General features: G+C 39.5%; 1 protein-coding gene across 4 annotated transcripts; it reads right to left on the reverse strand.

The window, feature by feature from the left end:
• Positions 1-791: 791 nt before the first annotated feature.
• ppm1aa (protein phosphatase, Mg2+/Mn2+ dependent, 1Aa) lies at positions 792-20,148 on the reverse strand. Of its 4 annotated transcripts, XR_004697705.2 has the most exons (7): positions 19,747-20,148; positions 17,927-18,780; positions 17,702-17,819; positions 16,444-16,555; positions 16,241-16,298; positions 11,305-11,620; positions 6,613-10,511 (listed from the first exon to the last, which is right to left on the reverse strand). XR_004697705.2 is itself a non-coding variant. In XM_035168851.1 (6 exons), the coding sequence occupies exons 2-6, from the start codon at positions 18,761-18,763 to the stop codon at positions 942-944; spliced, it is 1,161 nt and encodes a 386-aa protein (XP_035024742.1). In that variant the 5' UTR covers positions 18,764-18,780; positions 19,747-20,148; the 3' UTR covers positions 792-941. The 4 variants fall into 4 exon arrangements, 3 of the variants coding, with proteins under 3 accessions (XP_035024742.1, XP_035024744.1, XP_035024743.1); XM_035168851.1 differs by lacking the exons at positions 6,613-10,511; positions 11,305-11,620 and adding an exon at positions 792-977; XM_035168853.2 differs by lacking the exon at positions 11,305-11,620.
• Between the last annotated feature and the right edge of the window lie 805 nt (positions 20,149-20,953).

Below are 20,953 nucleotides of genomic sequence, written 5' to 3' on the forward strand. Positions count from 1 at the left end.
CAGGAGGAGACTGTCCACAATAGTGGTGTCTGGGTAGAGCATGCAGGAAACAGGACATGACGTATAAATTACCAGCAGTCTTTTGCCGTCAGTGCAACTTGTTTGAGAATTTCGGGATTGGCCCTCATCACCCAAAGGTCTTGAATCTCGTTATATTTCCGAGTTCACACAGTCTGTGTCTTCTTTTTCATCCTGAGATATTTGTGTTCTTTCAGTTTTGCTTCTGTCGTGTGTTAGAAACTTCATCAACACGCCCACTCGCTGCAAATTTTTCCAGAAAATGTCCTGCTGTATTCTCACATGGGCTCACTCTGACATTTTCAGGACATTTTACCAGGGGGGCTGGCAGGAAAAGTTCCTGGAAACGTCCGGAGCAGCTGAGTTGGACATTTGCGTTCTCACATGCAGCCGCTCTGGAAAATTTCATGAAAACGTCAGGGCATGTCTGAAAGCAGCTCAAGTTAAAGGACACAAAATTAGAAACGGAGACTAAAAACAAATGACATTAACACAGGAATAACTCTGAAGCCAAGGTACCTTCATAAGTGTAATATTCTGAGCATGTTTCAGTGATGTGTTGCTGCTTTACTGAGGTTTAAAGAATCACATGCAGCAGTGATTGATGTGGCTACCGGCTCCATCCATAATAATGTAACATGAGAATGCCCAGATTTAAATATGAAACATGAAATACGACTTGGTAAATTCCCATCCCTGCCCAGAGTCTGCTACAGAATCAAAATTAGTATTAAGATGCTGTTTGGAATGATGTTAACAATGATGACAACAGGTGAAGATAAGTTCATCTTTAAACAGGTGAAACTATATGATGATAAAATGGGCTTTTTGACATATCAGATGTGTAACTTGACGAGAGCAGACACTTTAGTGGATGATGGTGGAGAAATGCTTGGCTTGACATCCTCTGATTAGTTCTTGTTTTAGCTGAAACCACGGAAGAAGAGGATGTCTGGGTCCTGGGGAGGAGAAGAGGAGGGTGCAGATGAAGGGGGAGCGTATAGGTGCAGATGAAGTGAGCTGAAGGCATGCAGCAGGACTGAAACAGGGGCTGTCAAACCAGGGGCTGCGTGCTGCCAGATCCCACACAGCATGCAGACGAGATGGGGAAAAAAAGACAGAAAAGATAGAAATAAAGAAACCAACACCTTTGTGATGTTAGCATTAAAACGAAAAGAAAACATTAACGGTGAGGACCCACTGAGACGACAAGACACCCAGGCACAGTCGTGAACATTTCCATCTCACTGCAGCCCAATTACAGACAGGAGAGCATGCTGGAAACAAGAAAAGGCTGCACAGGTACAAAAGAAAAACAATTTGCTATCAGTCACATTTTCACAGTAAAGGACAATAGTTGGTTTTAGACGAACAGCGTAATGAAGGAAATTTCTGGTATGGATTTGACAGGCGACAGCCCACAAAGGCTCGGAATAAATACCGTACGCCTGTAGCAGCAGCAGACAATCCAGAGAAAACATCTAGAAACCTCATCGATAAATCGTATTTAACCTGTTTTACACATGAAATTGAATTGCAGTCTTTTCTTATCTTTTTATGTCGGCTACACCTCGTGTAAGCCTCAGTGGTCACTTCTCTGGGCTACGTTTCTCTTTCCTAATGCAGTTGAGACGTGTAGTTAAAGATTTCCTCTCCTTGCCACATTATGACATTTTGCAGTTTTTCGACTGATGATGAATTAAAATCACTTTGGGAATGTGAGACATATTAAGATTAACAGGATTCTGTCAGATTTAAAGGGCAGTTGCTGTGAGTTAGGATTGGACTTCCATAATTTTAGCGTACCTGCGAGATAAACATTTAAAACAATTAAATTCTGAAATTCTAAATATCCATGGTCCTACGATTCCCACAATGCAACTCAGAAGCATCATTTTTATAGGCTTCAAGCACAGGCTAATATACATTTATTATTATTTCATACATACACATTATTTCAGACTTTAAAAAGCTTCCTCCAGAGACACAGAAAACGTTATACCAAAGTTTTTCACAGGTTATCGCAAGTTTAGTCCAATTCACGGTTTCTGGGTCTACATGATGTAAAATTCATTATCTGCACAAGTTGACGAGGGTTCAAACTAATTCCTGGGTGGATGTCCACATACATAGCCCAAAATTTGAGACTGTGCAAATTGTTATCATACAACACTTGTTTCATGCTTAGTATTTAATGTTTTCCACATCCTTTGTCCTGTATCTGCTAAGTGGTCAAACACAAACACAGTTGCCCCCCACCTTGTTAAAAAACGTTTTCCTGTTCGACTAAATACACCACACAACATCATGCAGCACATTTACTTGCATGTGTGCTAAGTATGCATAAACTAGACTGTAGTATATCTAGGAGCATATGTGCACATGATATCCTAATGCAAGTCTGCAAAAAAGATGGAGCCTGTATTCTGTGTTTCTCACTGAAAGGTTTTGTACATTTCCTTGAGATCTAAAAAAGGTGTTAAAAGCATTTTGTTTCTGGACAAATATCCCAGATAGAGGTGCAGCCATCTTGCACATTCGATGTAATTTGGAACCAGAGTCTGTGCAGTTGCGATGGTGTTGTGTCGCAGTAACAACTGAAGATACAACAGTGGGATAACAACTACCTAAAATGACAGAAACCACTTTTGAGAAAAACTTATTTGACGTACACTTTAACTGTTTAGTTCGGTCCCACCCATTAACATGGAGGAGGTGGGATGTATATGCCCTGTACTGCAGCCAACCACCAGGGGGCAATCAATACAAATTGGCTTCACTTTTGGGGAGCAGTCATATCATCCATCTCCGTGTCATTCCTGGTCTTTCGAACAATAACGATTATGTAAAGAAAAAATACAAAATAACTGTTCAAACAATTTATTACATCAAAAAAAGTCATCAAGACTTAAAATGAGCAACAACAAAAATAAAAAAAAATCATCAAAAGGAGTAAAACCAACTTGGCATCTGCTGCAGGATTATGATACATGACTGAAAGAAGTAGTCAGCCACTTGCCAAACGAGAGTTATTCTGAGACAGGGTTTGTGTTCACCAGCTTCCACACAATGAAATATGGATAAGAGTGGCGGGGATAGTCGGCAGCTGTCAACCAATTCCACGGCTTCCCGCCACCACTGATCAATCAGCCCCGTATCTGAACCACAACAGCACTGACCCCGCCGGCGAGAGCTGACATTAATCCTAAACCTTCCAGTCAGTGTGGGGGAATGACAGGACGCAACGTTGTGATGGTGGTGGTGGAAAGTGAGCGCTGATACAGGCTCTAACAAGGAAAGGTGCTGATGCTAATGAGTGTTATCTGTGGCTCTTTAACAAGCCTGCATCATTTGATGTCCTAATTTACAGTGAGCTGTGTCTCAGGGGTGCGGAATAATGAGCTGGCCCGGGATTCCCAGGGCAGCAGCTTGTGTAACCCACCTCATGCAGGGGACACTCGCTCCCACCGAGTAGAAGTGAGAGACAGAGGGAGGGAAGTAGAGAGGGAGAGAGAGAGAGAGAGAGAGACGGTAGCAGAGTGAGCAGGAAGGACATATTCAAGGCGTGAGGGAGGAGGCTGGGGAGGTGGGTACATGTCATCCCTATTTGATATGCTTGTTTGTACACACCAATCATTGAATCGCTGCAACCAAGTGAGAAAAGCTTGTGTTCTCTGTGACAAACTGACCTCGGGCAACAAGAGCACTCACAGAAAGAGGAAATGGAGAAGGAGAGCATGGCGGGTGGAGGAGAACAGAGGCTCGACGTCGTATGGGCTCGGATCCTGATCGAGGAATACGAGGACGTCCCTTCCCTTGTTTCACTCTTTTTAATCCCATCACATTTTTTTGTGCACCGAGCAGCCAACTCCTTGTGCACTCCAAACCAAATTAGCAAATGTGGAGCTCAGTGACCTCAGCGTAGAGACCATCCTGAGCATGCAGTGTGCCTACCACCCCCACCTCTTACTGCTGTGTCTGCATGGCCGCATTAGTCAAGCTCAAATGGGTTTTTCCGCCATGCGAAGCAGAGCATGACATGCGCTAAACAATGGCAGGCAGATGACGAGCCAGCTCCATTTGATGATGGCCTCTGCCGACGTGGGCACTTTTTTCTTATGTGGAGGAATATAAGGGCAGCATGATTCATTAGGGGTGCACAGGTGGCCCGGGATCTAATGAGTCACATTCTGTGTCTCCTCTAACGTGCAAATGGCTCAAAGGCGAGTGTGCATCATTAAAAGAGAACAAGCTTGTTTTAGAAAGGACTTATGAATTCTCTCAATTTAGTGATATTTACTTTTACCCCCGGTAAATTTTAATTCGCTAAGCGACAGAAAAGGTTCCCAAGGCAACAGAGAAGACACCGAGTATTTAATACCAAAAACAACAGTGGCAATGGCCATTTACATTAATTTGTCACAAACTACGTGTGTTGCTTGTGTGTATTCAAGAAATTATAACCACACGGCTTAAAAGACAAAAGTGTTACATGCTGTAATTGTATGCAACTAAAAGCTGTCATCATCATCATCTATAATAAATGGAAACTGAATTTTTCTATTAATTAACTTTCAGAGGACGGTTTGTCTTAGTGAGGATTCCCCTGTTGGTGTCAGCCTCAGCTATTAACACTGCCCCCCTCTGGTGAGCTGCCTGCCTGATTAGAACATAGCTATTCCAGTTGATCACTTAGATATTGGGTCTTAGGAAAAACAACAGAATGCATGAGACATGTTGTTGCACTTCTACAACAGATTCCCTCTTACATTCAGGATATATTCACTTATGTGCAATTTGTGAATGTTAATGGTTGCTAGAGCAAACGCCAAACTGCAAAAATAAATCTGACCTCGCTTCAGTGTCTGTTAAAGTTACCCCCCAAAAAAAAATCATGCTGCAAAAAACAGCTTGTTGTAACATACTAGTCAATTCATCACAGGGGCCACAATAACCCAAATCGTACCTGATCTATTAACTGCTCGCCACTGAGCACCGTTTGAACATTTGACCTTCTAACACAGCTCATGACATTATGTTGACATTTAAAGTAATCCCTCCCACAGTTCTTAATCCCAGTGGCTGTGGACTGCCCTGACCCATCCTCCGAGCTCAAGCCCCTGACGTGCACTTGCCACACACACACACTGACAGAAGAGGCAGCGAGACGAGCGTGGCGGCTCTGATAGCCAGACGAGTCAACAACACCGCTGTGCTGTGAAGGGCTCGTGGGGCTCCGAACATGCAGCAGCAAAAGGGCTTGTTAGTTTATCATACACACACTGAAGCTGTAAATCACATGCTGAGATTGAAGGTGTAACACGAGGACAGCTGCGGTTTGTGCCTCTCATGTTTTACCAGAACAACAGAAGTCACAGAGCTCAGCATAGATTTACTGTAAATAAATAAATACCGGCTCATTTGAGCTTGTTCGACAACGGTTACATCTGTGCTGAAGGAATCTCCAGAATCATAGGACATCTGGATGAAAATCATTTTTAAACGGTTTCTCAGGTTGCCACTGTATTTTCTAACACTAGTATCCTGAGATGACAGTTAAATTGCATTAAAATACAGAATATTAAATACATCAAAATATACCATATTGCGTATATGGCAAGGATAGTTTTATATTTTGGTTTGTTATACAAACTGAGCAAGACGACAATGTGTTTACCAGCTGCCATTTTTGGAACAGGAATAAATCATTAAAACATTTTTTATTTTGCAGTAGACATATTCTTTATTCATATGTCTAGAAGAATCTTTAAGGATTTAGGAAATACCATCAGAACAGCCATACGTTTTGTAAAATGACCATTTCTTTTTATAAACGTAAAGTTTTGAGGAAGTTGGATGCTCAGCTTTGTAACCTGAGGGGGATGGTAATAATACAAGAGAGAAAACTGGAGCTAGCATGAGAAATACCAGAAAGATATTTACAGTACGACTCCCTCTACACTTTCAATTTAATAATTTTTTTTTGTTAAAGATCATTATACTACTCCAGAGCTACAGTTACTGACATCAGCTTCTTCTTGGCCTTAGAGGAATAATTGACAACGTGGGTCTGGAGTCATGTGAGAACAACTGAAATATTTGCATAACGTTTAATCAATATCTTATGTAACTCCTATTTCCTGTTTGGACTTAATATCCTCCATAAATCCTCTTAGAGACTAGAACCCAATCAATACATCAGTTGGTCGATTTGATCAGCCGATATCGGCCTATCACAGATCGGTATGAGCACATATGTTGTCCAATATGAACTAATAAGAACTGTTTTTGTAGAGAACATAATGCAGAGGAATATAATTCATTTGCGATAACTTGGCCAACCCCATTGTTTACAATACTCTCAGCACTTTAAGCACAGCATGCCTCACTGCCGAGCAGATGTGGAGACAGGTGTTGTTTTCATGCCAAGTTACGAACTAGAAAGTGAAAAAATAAAATTGCTGGATATATTAATATTGTAACTTTTACTGATGAGTGTTCTTTTCAGTTCAGCTTTCACTGTAAGCCGTATTGTTTCTTCAAGTTTCCCTTGTGCAACAGGCCCGAACAGATAAAAAGTGATGAAATGAGAGGTACAAGATGACAACCCATTTATTTAGTAATACATTCTGCAAACTAGAAATTTTATTCAAACTTCAAAGGCTAAAAAATGAAAGAAAGGAGGGAAAGAATGGGAGAAAATGTAAGGAGCAGGGAGAGAAATGCATCAATTCACAAGCAAGGAATGCAATTTGTTCAATCAACAACACAAATAGTACAATTTAGTTCAGGGAACAAAGCTTTTTTAAACATTTTCTTTTTTTTTGCCATTCCTTTGGAGCTAGAACATAATACAAAATATACAGTTATTGTACTTTGTAAAATCACTCACAGAGGCCTCTGAAGCATTTGAATGGACATTGACAATACGTATCTACAGCATTCTAAAGCTATTCTTGAATGTAATCATAAATATAGCAGACATTGATGTATGTATGCACATTTTGAATGCTTACGAGGTTACCATGTTAAAACACTTGCATTTGTTAAAAGTATGACATCATCTGCAGTGGAGAGTTGAATAAGCTTTCGAGACCGAACTTCAATCAAAGGAAACATGGAGGGAAAATGAAGCATACAAACCAGCGATGGTTGGAAAAGTTGTACCTTGTGACAACCAGGACAAAGTCACTTTGTTGATAGCTTAAGTACCCTAACATGGAGACGAGCTTTTGAATCTAGAAGAGCGTAATGTCAGCAGCATTACTCCTCCTCGTAGTGTTTGTGTTGAACAAGTATTTTAGGGGGCAACATGAGATTGGGTAAGGCAAATCGGTGAGCTTATTTATGAGCTGAAAAAAGGTCAGCAAAGTGGGGCTCGGGTCGCCCTGCGAGGGGACATGCAAACCGCCACTGCTAGGGGTCACACAGTAAACGCCACAACCGAGGTACATCGATATGTACAAGAGGGCGCAAGTGTTTTTAAATCTCTTCAACTTCTGCAAGGTAGTCCGCCGTACAAGAATATACAGGATGCGTTCCAGGCAACCAAAGGTAGCTCTGTTAATAGCTTTATAATTTTTTTTTCCTCGACAATAACAACTTTCGGAAATAAAAAGCTGATTATACAGATGATCAGTGCATATGACTACGATCATTGAGTCACACCTATTTTCTCACACGTTTCTAAAAACCCTGAACTCTCGATACAGTTACACAGGTGAGCATCTGAGGGCGCTGCTGCTTGAGAGGGGGCTGGTCAGCTTATAATCAAAGGCCAATAGTGTTCCTAGTTAGTAATATATCATCAGCACTTCAAATACTGCACACGAGCACAGGCGTGTCCCACTCAAATAGATCAGTGTTAGAAATCACAACTTCTAGGGGAGGGCCATGAGAAAACGGGCTCTGATTAACATGAACTGCTTTGTGAACAGTTTTGGATCTCATAATATCAAGACAAAAAAACACTTCCTATAAATGTTATGAGGTATTTCAGGTCATTAAAAATTAAAACAAGGAGAATATATGCTATGGGGCTTTTTTCTGTTTTTGGTACTTTTTTTTCCCTTAGGGATGGGGAGGTCACAGGGATGCACTAAATTTAATTTTTTTCACATACCATATCAATAAAACACCCAGATGTGACAAATCACGGCCAAGCCACTGTCAATATCTGACAACATTCCAGCTACAGCAATTTTGTATTAAATAAATAAAAATAGTTAATTTCAACATTTGTCATTCAGGGGAATAGGTGGGTTATAAAACTGGGGGATTAACCAGCATCGATTAAGGGCCATGTCACGATTTATATAATTTATGGGGTAAAATACGGGACAGTTGGGGGGAGTTGGGGTATCAATGGCCTGAAAATCCAAGAAAACATGTTTGTTCTTTATCAAGCCTGGAGAAAAAAATTTAAGTCGCTTTAATAGTCACCAACACCTCCCAGATCCGCTGGGTGCTGGTTCGATGAGACGTTTTGTGCACAAATACAGGCGATGCAGTGAAAATAAAAGAGTTCAGAGTTGAAATATAAGCTGCCTGTCTAAAAAAATATTTGTTTAAAGTATGTTTTCAAACACACTAACAAGGTTTTTTTTTCCACAAACACAGAGTGAAATTGAGTTTTCATGATGTGAGCACAGTACGTTTACAAGTATGGCTGAGTATTGTGGTGGTAATACCACACTGTAATCTTAAACCAGAAAGATGTGAATTGAAAGACATTTTTTACAGTTTGTTTTTGTTGCTTTTTCATGGGAAGGAATATTTAGTGAAACAACATTTTCATGCAAACAGAGAAATCCATTTTCCGATGTTACACTGAATTATGACTGTTATACATGTTTTTATAAGTTGACTGTTCAAAAGGTATTAGGAAGTTTCCACTCTAAACACAGAGCTTGGTTTAGATTCAACACCTCGCAAATGTTACCTCACGCAACATTTTTAAAGGCTATTTTCGTGTTTTAAAATCGTATTCTTTAATTGGTTTAGTGGCACTTGTATACCACGTTACAATCAAACCAACTGTGGATACACATTACTGCCCCTGCAGTCCACGGTGTACTGTATGTGCGTCCTTGTGCAAGTAGAATGATCAAAACGTGTCTCTACAGCACCACCAGTGGTCAAAAAGTCCACAGAGTACCTTTAAAAAACTGAGGAACGGCAACTAAAAAGTTCACAATGAGGTTGCTTTACAGCACCCTGACATTTTTTACATCTTTTCCAGGGGCTACAGCTAGCTTCTCCTTTATATTCTTTGTGTCTTGTAATAAAGACTTCCTAATTACAAAATGGTCTTTGGACTTTTTTTTTTTTTGCCACAAAGGGATTTTAGGAAGCAGCTAATTTAGGATTACAGTTAGTGTGTTTTGTTTAAGATTTTATAATTTGCTACATGCCACAAGTCTGAATGGAGTGAAATCGTTAGGATTGTCATTTTGATGAATGAAGAATTACAAACTTAACACATTATTGTGTATTATCTAAATGAAACCTTCAGTGTTGCTAAGAGGGACACCGAAGTTGTTTGCCACAACACATAATAAAATGCAACTAAACATACCGAGACCCACCAGAATCATATTTTGTCCATGGCAAAAAACTAACTCAAGCAACATGATTTATTCCTTGAAAGTTGAAGTCAAAAATATATACATACATAAATTTCCAACAATGCAATTTTAGACAAAAAAAATGGCAGAAAATAAATTCGAAATAAAACCATTTCTCTTCGAGAAATCTACCTAGTGTGTGTGTGTTAGATACAGAATTAGTCAATGACTATTCATGTTTTTAGGAGGAGGGGGGGTTAACTGAAAGAAAGAACCCACAGATCATACACTATAGCAGCGAACTGTATTGTGCTCTGGCTTGTGGTGGCGCAGGGGGAGGTTTTTAAGCAGAGCAAACCAGATGGGAACTAAAAAAGTGCTATACAACCATGAGAACTCATTGCAGTTAGAGGATTTGTTCTTGGTTTGAAAGTCCAAACAAAGACCATGTTGCTCCTATTTTCAACCTAGTGATGGGTGATTTTCTTTAAAACAGTCAGTGCTTAAACTGCTCACATCAGTCAAATGATCAGATGCTAAAAAAGTAGAAGCTAAAATTCTATGTGTACCACGTACAAAAAAAGAATCTCATGAAAAACAAAATAAAAACTTGGCATAGGCTGTTGTAAAGCTGAAACAAGTGATCATAAATCATATGGCACCCACAGTGGGCACTGCTTACAATGAATTTTTAGAACATGATATTAAAATATGACACAACAGATGTGTAAATGGGTCAATGATTGAAAAGCTGCAAACCACTGAAACACCATGGTTAAATTGAGCTACGTGTGTCAGGTTACAGTATAGTTGTGATATATAGCTTGAAGTTGTTCAAACAGCGTAACAGCATTTAAACTCTGTTAACCAAAGCTTTTTGTAATTAGAAGTAGTGAGAGCCTATCTTGGGTTGATATGGAGCACCGGCTGAAAGAAAAAGGGCAGACAATGAATAAGCAGTGGGCAATTCCCTTAAAACTCCAGCCTGGTCTGTTGTCTGAACCACCTCAGCAAATGTCATTGCCTTTACACTAACACACGTGCGCACATACATACACACAAGCACCCACGCACGCTTGCAAGTATCTATCGGCACAGACAAACATGTTAACAGGGGTATTATCTTCTTTTTTTAATCAGACGCCTCGAAAGAAATTTAAAAAAAAAAAGATTTTAGTTTCGCTTCACACTTCCCAAAATGACCAAGAAACACTTTGCAATTATTATTTGAGCATGTACAGAAAGCCACTTACAAAAATAAAATACAATTTTAAAAAAAAGCACAGGAAAAAAAAAAATTAGGATTTAAATGGTTTTGATATAGAGAGCTTACTGTGCTGTCAACTATACAATTTACCCGTTTCTTAAAAGGAGCAGAGACTAACTGAAGAAGGAGAGAAAGGAAAGTAAAAGCGCAGAGACATTGTGTCTGGAGGACAAGCAGAAATATCCACTGAACAGACATTTGTTAGAATTCCAGAAGAGCAGGAAAAGGCAGATAGTGCATAAAAGGTTCTCTTTTTCATTTCTTTCATTTTTTAACTTAAAATCAAGCTGCATTAAATACAGGCTGTTTGTACAGGACAATTGCACTTCACAAAAACAGAAATATACAAACACACACAAGGAAATGTGAATCAAATTAATTACAGCAAAAAAATTGGACTACTTAAGCTGATTATTAAAAAAAAAAGAAAAAAAGAAAACCTTGTCGACTCACTTGTTATGGATTACTTTAGAGGAGAGTATTTAGGTGGGTGAACATAAATGGGAGACAAGACGGTGAGGATCCTGAACTCCAGAGTAGACTGGTGCTGCACTATTCCAGGTTTGTGTGCATGCAACTCCTCTTCCTCCTCCTCCTCCTCCTCCTCCCATGAAATTCCCTTCTTAGAAAACCAAAAGCTCAGAGTGACGGCGAGACAGACTGCTGAGCCGAGCTGCTGTGGGTCTTGAGAGGATGGTGGTTTGTAAACTCTATGCTGTGTTAGTGGTAGGAGGTTGTGTTACCACATGTCGTCTGTGGACGCAGAGTCCTTAATAAGAGAGGAGAGGAAGGAAAAACCCTTCAGACTCTGACTCTACATCCAATGAGATCTCTATCAAGAGCTGGACAGGTTCAAGCATGTATGATACAAACTGACAGAAGAAACAATCCAGGAAGTGATAGTTGTATATCAACACCCCCACAACATGTTTTAATGCTATTATAAATACTTTTACAGAAAATCTGGAGATGTAGTTATTGATGAATGAAGCATTAAATAACTTGTCAAGTATACAACATAGATTTGTACCATGGCCATATATCAGACATAGTTATGGTTTATAAGGCTACCTCCTTGTAAATCATGGCTTAGTTAATGTGCACCAAGTGTCTGAACCTTCTGATACACCATCTATTTGTTTGAAAGCACAACACTTTAAAAGGTGACTATTATGGTTTGTCTTTAACCAGCTGTAACAAATAATGATGTATAGTTCAGGTAAACGTAATGATTTTAGTTACTTATGAAATAAGAAGGTGTTTATGAATATGTAGACATATGTTGATATGTTTTACCAGGCAATAGAGAAGCTTACTGCTTTTGCCATAACTCACTCATACAAGTTTATAATTCAACCATTTGTTTAACTCAGGACAAACATCCAAATTCTTATAACAGTTCCAGCAGCTGATGATCCTACACACTATATGGAGACTCTGAAATATCATCAAATGCTTGACACAAGATCTACAAATTCATCCATCTAACTGCAAAAAGTCTTTACACATACATGTCCTCTATGCCTAAATGTGGCAGACTCTGCTCGGGATATAATGAACTGAATTTAACTGACCAGGACACATGCTAGCTACATGGTTAGTCTTTACAACCAAACAAAGGAAAACAAAATTCTTCCGTGTCAGAACTAGACTCCGATTATACAAGGTGACGTCAAGTGCAACGCTACCAAATGATAAGCAAACAGCTTGAGGATTGTTTTATGCGCTTGTAAGGATGTGACAATGTTTTGAATTGTATATATTTAACATGCCACAGGTGGAGGCCATTACAAACATATCTTGCTTGATTGTGAATGATGCGGTATTTAAAGAACGTCGTCGTGTATCAACGTGTTCAGACAGATTGATCATGACCTTTCATTACTATTTTATACTTATTCTTTGTGCTGGAACAGCAAGTGTACAAAAACTACATGTTAAGAGCTAAATCATGTACTGGGAGTGGCTAACATTGTGACTGGTTTAAGTGACTCTTCCTGTAGGATTCACCACAGACACAGCTGATCCCAAGGTGCAGGTCCAGGAATGGGTTTAACCACATATGCAAATCAAATTTAGAGAGAAGCCAACATGACAGATTATTTGGTTGCACTGGAGCAAATGACTCATGTTTCTGACAACTGGATTTGAAAAATACAGAAGTTTCAGGAGGTCTATCTGTTGAGATTTCATCTATATCATATATAGGATACATCTGTATACATTTAACTTTATTAAGTATACTGAGCGTCTTATGCACCATCTTTTCTTTTGGGAATGAGAAATGTTTCTTCTTATCGTATGCTTAGGTTGTAGTTTTTTTTAGCTCGAGCAAACACTGGTCTGCTGTGTCATTTAGATGAATACGTTTCAAATCAGCCTTGGTATGAACACGTATCTAATAAAGGATTTGAGAAACTTGATGAGGACAGCCTGAATTTTGATGCGTGCCATGACATGACCAGCATACAATGAGTTAGCTGACTTTTGCCAGACAAACTAACCTCAGAAGCTTTTCATTCAGAACGTCAGCTGCAGTAAAGGCTTATAAATACAAATTTACAACAAATTTAAGTAACACTAGAATAAAAACAAACAAAAAAACTATAGAATCCAACTTCCCTACATTGTGCCAAAGAAAAACATCTCAATGCTGGCCTTCATAGTATTGCCATAGAAGCAAGTAGGCAGTCAGATTTACCTTCAGCCTCAGCAAACACTCAAACAAGGCCAAAACACTTGATGACGCTAAGGTGCAAAACTGAAGTTATGTCCCTAATATCATCTGCTGGTGGCCGCTAACAACTGCTTTAATCTTCTGGTAGTTGGTAACTTAATTTGTGCAGAAGACCTTCAAACGTACAAGGGATATTCATCATCTTGTCCTATATTCTAAGATGAAAAAAAAAAATATATATATATATATATATATATACACACGTGGTGTGAATGGTGCAGATTTCTTTTCAAGTTTAGTTAAAAGGACAATAGTGCCTGGGTTGACATAAAAGAAGTAACACATGACTCATACTTTTTTCTTCCCCTATTCAAAAGTCAATATTATGATTGCTGTGGTTTGGAAAACTGCCCACATGGTACAGCCTTTAGGTATTGTAGTCTCTGCTCCGTTATTGCCACTTCTTTGGTGTGGATCACAAATCTAAATTCCAGAAAATAGTAGAGGCAGTTGTAAAGTGTGATTATATCTGCTGTAGGCAAAATCACTGCCCTCAGAGACAATTAAATACACCCACCAAAGAGTCTCCAAGGTTAGTCACAGATTGCACACAAAGCTCTATAAGTTGTATTCAGCTGAACTGACCTATTGCCACCCAACGACTGTTTGCAGTCTGTATGAAGCAGCGTTTCTGATAACATCTGACATTCATATAGATTTTAGTGAAATGTGCTTTTCCACAATACTGACCTATTCCAGAATGACACTATGTTAACAAGTTTCACTCAATAAAGCAATCAATTACACTACCTCAATGACCCATGGCCTTTTCTTTGTTGTGTTACAGTACAAGTTCATAAAGGCATATTAGGATTCCTTGTCACTGATCTATATCTTTGTCTCTGTTAGGGTTCACATCTGACAATGAATATCTGTTATACTCAATAAATATGATCTATTTATGTGTCTTGTCTGAAGGGGTAAGAGACAGAGTGAGCTGGATGGATACATCCAGGGGACAAATAAGATTGTATTCAGTGTTTATCCATCACTAACTGAGCTGCCAGGCAAGGTGGACAGGTTGGACCAAAGCACCAAGGACAACCCAGACCAAGCAACAGATGAGACCTACACTGAAAGCAGTCACAAAGACATGTAAAAAACAAAACCAAACAAGGAGCGGTATGACAGAATGTCAGTTGTGTGATAAGAGGATGCACAAAGAACGTGACTCAAAAACAAGTCTGTGGTCTGATGATAAAACCACATAACTTTACATTAACAGTGCAACGTGCTGTCAAGTATGGTCCTGATCACAGTATACACTTTTTTTGCTGCAGCTACAATAAAACTAACAATCTACAGGAGAAACTGGTGGGAAAGGCCAAATACTAGTGCTTTAAAAAGACCAGCACAGTGCACAGTGTTTGTTACAGTACAGTCCCCTCTCTAATACAAGAATTTTACATTTTATTGATAAGATATCCTATTTTAGCTGTGAATTACTGTGCAACAACAAGAATGTTTAAGTTTTTGTGTCTAAGTGAGACTGCAAATTTGAATTTCATCATGATACATTGCAATAATTTTAATTAAACCGTTCAGTTTCTCCCCTTCCTGCAAATCTAGAAACAACTTAACATCATTCAGATGTGCAATGATTACACAGATATGTCCTGGGAGACCTGGAGGTTGAGACGCTGCCAAAGGAGGTGCAAATTACTACTCACTGAGATAGACTGAATACAGTAACAAATACTGTATACGGTTTCTATGAGACACTCTGAATTAATCTGCAAACATTTCTAATAAACTTATTTCACTTTCTGCCATGGAAAGCTTTGTGTGAGCTGTTGGCAAACAAAACCTTAATTTAGCCATTTTATATTGAGACTGCACCAAATAATACAGACAAGTCAAGAGCTCTGGCAGCAATCTGAAGGTACACCAATTTCTGAGATACCTCAGTGTGGGAAAGTAATTCAAAACATCCATCTTCACACAAACATGAAATACTAAAACAAATTGCCAATTTTTCATGGTCAAGGACAAGATGAGACGAGCACAATTTGAGAGCTGAACCAGTGAACTTATCTGATAAAAAATTTAAAGCACGATATCTGAGTAGACAAGGGCGCTATCTTTGTACACAAAGGATTGCTGAGCAATGCTCCTTTTAAAATCAGTATGTAAGAGAATGCAGTTTTTTTATTCCTTTCACACTAATGTCAGATAATATCCCTTATTAGCTCTCTCACTAATTATTGAAATCAGCTCATGTGGTATGAGACTGAGTCTTTTTGGCACAGGACCTGCAATGCACTTGTGGTAATGTGTCAAAATTAAAGCAAGTTTTGTGACTGAGGAATTACTGTGACTATCTAGAGAGAAACGATTGGATCATTTTCTGCTGGTGTCACAGAAAATTTGTAGAATTACAACAAATGAGTTTTCATTAATTTTATGTGGCTTTTGGTTTCAAAGCGGGAAGAAGGAAAATAAATAACCAATAAAAGTCACTATGTCATCACATACATTTTCTTCTCTTTTTTTTTATCACTTGGCAAGGAGCCTATTTCCTTGTTCCATCTTGTTGAATACGACTGACATGCAGAAGATTGGTTAAAACTTGCTTATCACATGTCAACAAGCATGCATACTCCCCAAAAAATGCAAACATACAGAGAGTTAAAGACAAGCTGGGATACTTACTGTGTCATCACTTCGGTAGGGGTTGAGCTTGTTGTACACCGCTTCAATAACACTTCGTCTGAGGGACAGAAGTACAAAATTATAAATGTTAGTTTTCATTTTGTAAAAACAAATGGGAAAAGATACCCAGTGATCAAACTTAAACTGTCATAAATTAAAACCTGTAATTGATTGATGAGGTTTTAACCACAAAGCGCACTCACTTGCTTGCCAGCTCTCCTCCAGGTGGGAGGTTCGGGATGCTCTCAGACGCTAACGTTCGCATAACATGGACCAAATCCGGGACACCTTCATCCCCATGCTTCTTAAGGATCTCTGTTGGAAAACAAAATTATTTATTTCGGATCCTTTGACAATATTACACAGAAGTGCACCTAGAAACATCGTATTACTTTGTGCAGTTATATTGGAAAAATTGGTATCAATGTGTAAAAGAATGCAGGTGAAACAACCCCGACTTATATTTAGACTGCAGAAAAGATGAGCACAGTTCTGTTTTGTTAATTGTGAAGAGATGGACATACCATTTTTTTTAGATTAAAACACTCTGCTTAATTGAAGCAAAAGACTCTTCCTAAAAATGATTCACTTTCTGGAGGGAAATTTTCCTAATGTGAATCAATGGTCTATTAAGCTGTATAGACTGTGAAGCCCTTTGAGGTAAATGCGTAATTGTGGTCTACAAAAAAACACGCACACACTGACTTCACTCGATTTTGACTCCTGATAGGAAGTATAAAGGTTTGGTGTAACAACTGAGGGGGAGTGGTAAAGCTTGTTGAGACATGTGGTCACCTACCAAACCTACAGTAAGAAAAATGTCAACCAGTAAAACTTATTGTAGACAAGTAACGTGTTCCTGGTTGTCACTGTCAGAGCTGAACAATATGTCCAAGAAGATGAAATAATAAAGAATTTGAAAATACGATTTAGGTTCTTTATAAAAACCTACACACACATCAATATGTTAGTTTGCGACTCTCTAGCATGACTATAACATACATAAGATAAACAGTATGACAAACACTGAACTGTTGATCGAAACCTGCCTGACGTGTTAAATGTGATCTGGTTAAATTGCATCTCAGGAGTTGTGTCTAATGAAGCAGATCCCATTACTTTAAAGTGATAGAAAACATTTGAAAAACTAAATTATATTCGGTCAGGTATTTGTTTATTTTTACATTTGTTATTCCTCAACACTGCAGACGCTTTGTGATCATAACTCAATCTAAGAAAAACTGTTTTCTTTGAGACAGGCTTTTGGATAATTCTTGGCTCTTTTTGCTAAAGTTCCTAATAGAGTATATATATTAAAGCATTATTCAACAATCAACATAAGGATAATAAGGGGTTTACATTGAACATAAAAAGTAAAAGAAGCAAAAAAAAATTGAATTATTTCCATATGCTACATATTAATTGTGGTCCACATAGACAAATATAATGTTTCTCCCCTACCTTCTACTCTGGCTTCCAGGTATTTATCCAGCTCAGCCTCTCGTTTCACTGCTTCTGGAGATACCTTTGGGGCTCCGGGAAAGCAGATTAACACAACACTCATATTGTCCCGGCTTCCCTGTGGAAAATGAAGAACAAACACAGACGTCAAGTAAATCAACCGTAACAACACAACAGACGAGTGTGTAACAAATTGTTAATGTAGGATATGTGGACACACTGTACCTTATACAAGCAGGTGTCAACAATTTCATTGCTGACTCTTTCAAGATCATCTGTAACCTCTAGCCTTGACCTGACAAAGTCACAGAGTTCCTCATTGGCCATGACATCCCAGATGCCATCACAAGCGAGTATAATGAATTCATCTTCCCCTTCACATCTTTCTATTGCATAAACTTCAGGCTCAGGAGAAACAAGCTGCTCTGTCGGGCCTTTTCCATGCACACACTTGTAGTCGAAGTCTCCCAGAGCCCGAGAGACTGCTAAGGACCCATTAACTCGCTGGATCATGACTGAGCCACCGGCGTTCTGGATCCTTTCCTTCTCCAGAGGGTTGCTGGGTTTGTGATCTTGTGTAAAGAAGTGCACAGCTCCACCCCGGCTGAGGATCCCCCGTGAGTCGCCACAGTTGATAAAGTAGGTTTGGCTTGGAGAAATCATCACTCCCACAGCGGTGGAGCCACTGCGGTCCACGCCGTGCTTCTTCTCAGAGATGGTTCGCATGTGTTCGTCAATCTGCAGGAATCCTGTGCGGATCCCGGTCTTCACGCTATCTACAGAGGGGTCCTCCTGCAGAGCACTCTGGAAGTCTGGGTTGCTGGTGATGTGCTCCAACAGGTGCTCACAGCAGTACTTGGCCACTTGAGAGCCGGCATGCCCATCGTAAACGGCAAAGAATGACCAGAGGTCGAGACCATGGGGCAGACCAATTACTGATGTGTGTGCATCCTCCATCTCTACCCGCCAACCCTGCATGCTGCTCAGCCCATACCTCAGGTGGTTACCCTCACCATGGGAATTGTACTTTTCCATCTTTGGTTTGTCCAGAAATGCACCCATTGTGTTCCTCTTAAAACCTGTAAAACAAATTAAAAGAGAGAAATCTAATTATAACATAGAACCAAAATGTAGTGTTTAATAAACAATGAGGCAATATTCAGTTTGTTATATTATTAAGCAAAGCTGCAGTGGAAAAATCTGAATCATTTTCTGATATTTAACCATACATATAATGTATGTCTACTTTGTTATATAGACGTGGTGTTATTTATTTGTTTATATTCATTGATAAATGTACAAAAGATCACATCCTTCATCAATTTGTAGAGAAAGATTAGCATCTCTGAGCTGAGTTCAGGCCCCTGCTCTGGTCTAAAAATAGTAGACCTGTGAACACATTTTTGCTACATATTAGGAAGAGTGGTGAGGATCAAACTGAAACGCCCTTAAACCACAGGCTCATCAAGCTCTACGTGAAATGTACTCACGCGTATTGAGTAATTTTACCGTATTGTACATACACACAATACACCGCTGGCCAGCACCTCTCTGACCTTCGCAGTGCAGAACACCTCATCGTTCTAGCTAGTCGAGGTGATAGTTAAAGCTGTCGTTACATGCCTGCAGAGCTAACGCCAGCTAACCGACCGACCAGTAACTCGATAAACACAACACCATTGCAGGAGATCTGACGAACCCAGCAGCGACTCTGTCGTCGTGTGGAGCTCAGTCACAGCGTGTACCTGCTCTGGAATGACAGCATTTGTTGTTGGATTGCCGTGAAAACCTAGCTCGGTACCAAGTCCTCACCACAACCCAAATAAACAAACAGCCTTCGCCTAGTTGCGGGCCTTGACCCTTGTCCCTCACAGCTAACTTTGACAGGCCTCCCTCTGCCCTGCTCTGCTAACGTTACGCTGAGGCAAGGAGAGCCCTCGGCCTTGCTAACGTACTACGGCTACATGCTAACTTAGCTCGGGTAGCTAACTGCCGAGCGTCCCCCTACAGCTGCTGGCGTAAGAGTAAACATTCCAATCACTTACCAAATTTCCAAAATAGTGGTTGACGGAAACCGGAGCTGCGGCTGCGAGCAGGACTGACCGGCCGTGGTTCGCACCGGAGAGGTTACACCGACGAAACTGGAGGGGGAGGTTCGCGTCGGGTTAGCTAGGCTAGCTAGCCAGTTAGCTAGCAAGGAGCAATCGTCACTCAAGACTCAGTGCATAGAAATGGTCTCAGTGCAGAGTCGTGCGCCCGTGTTGCATTACATTATCTCAGCTGGCGACCTGAAGTATATTCTAACAGATCCGCATGTAAATCTGAGGGCTGGAGCTTTGAGTGGCCGAGCCGGGGAGGGGAAGCTGAAACGTCTGTCCCAGCCTCTCCACTTGACAGCTTGACAGCTCGCTAGCTAACGTTAGCTTCGCAGGAGCACAGCGTCGCTGAGGCAGGACCCGGATGTTGCAGGTTGCGTACTCGAAAACATGACATCATCCCTGAAGAGTTGAGGCTTCTGTGACTGCTGCTGCACACAGAGGACATGGACTATACAACACCACGTTATATACAGGGAATCACACTAACAACAACAACAATAACAACAACAACACCACGTTATATACAGAGTCACACTAATAACAACAACAACAACACGTTATATACAGAGAATCACACTAACAACAACAATAATAGCAACAACACCAAGTTATATACAGAGAATAATACTAACAACAACAACAGAAATAATAATAATAATAATAATAATAATAATAATAATAATAATAGTTAAGTTATGTACAGAAAGTCACACTAACAACAACAGCAGGAATCATAATTATAATAATTATAATTATAATAATTGTCAAGTTATATACAGAAAATCCCACTAATAATAACACCAACAACAGCTTATATACAGGAAATCACAAAAATAACAACAACACCAACGATAATAATAACAACAACAGCGACAACAATAATAATAATGATAATAATAATAATACTAACAACAACAACAATTTATATACAGAAAGCCACACTTAAATAATAATAATAATGATAATAAAAATAATAGTATATTTTATTCACAGGGCTGAATTTGCACGTTGAATGGCTGTAAGAAATTAAAATGTTTATGTGTCTTACACACAAGAATTGTGGAGTGCAATGCAATGAGGCCTGCTCCCCTTTTTTGCAAAAAGATTACTGGGAAAATCAAGGATTAGATAAAAGCATTTTAATTTTTTTAAT

The sequence above is a fragment of the Hippoglossus stenolepis genome, chromosome 10 (genome assembly GCF_022539355.2).
Source record: "Hippoglossus stenolepis isolate QCI-W04-F060 chromosome 10, HSTE1.2, whole genome shotgun sequence".
NCBI classification, from domain to species: domain Eukaryota; kingdom Metazoa; phylum Chordata; class Actinopteri; order Pleuronectiformes; family Pleuronectidae; genus Hippoglossus; species Hippoglossus stenolepis.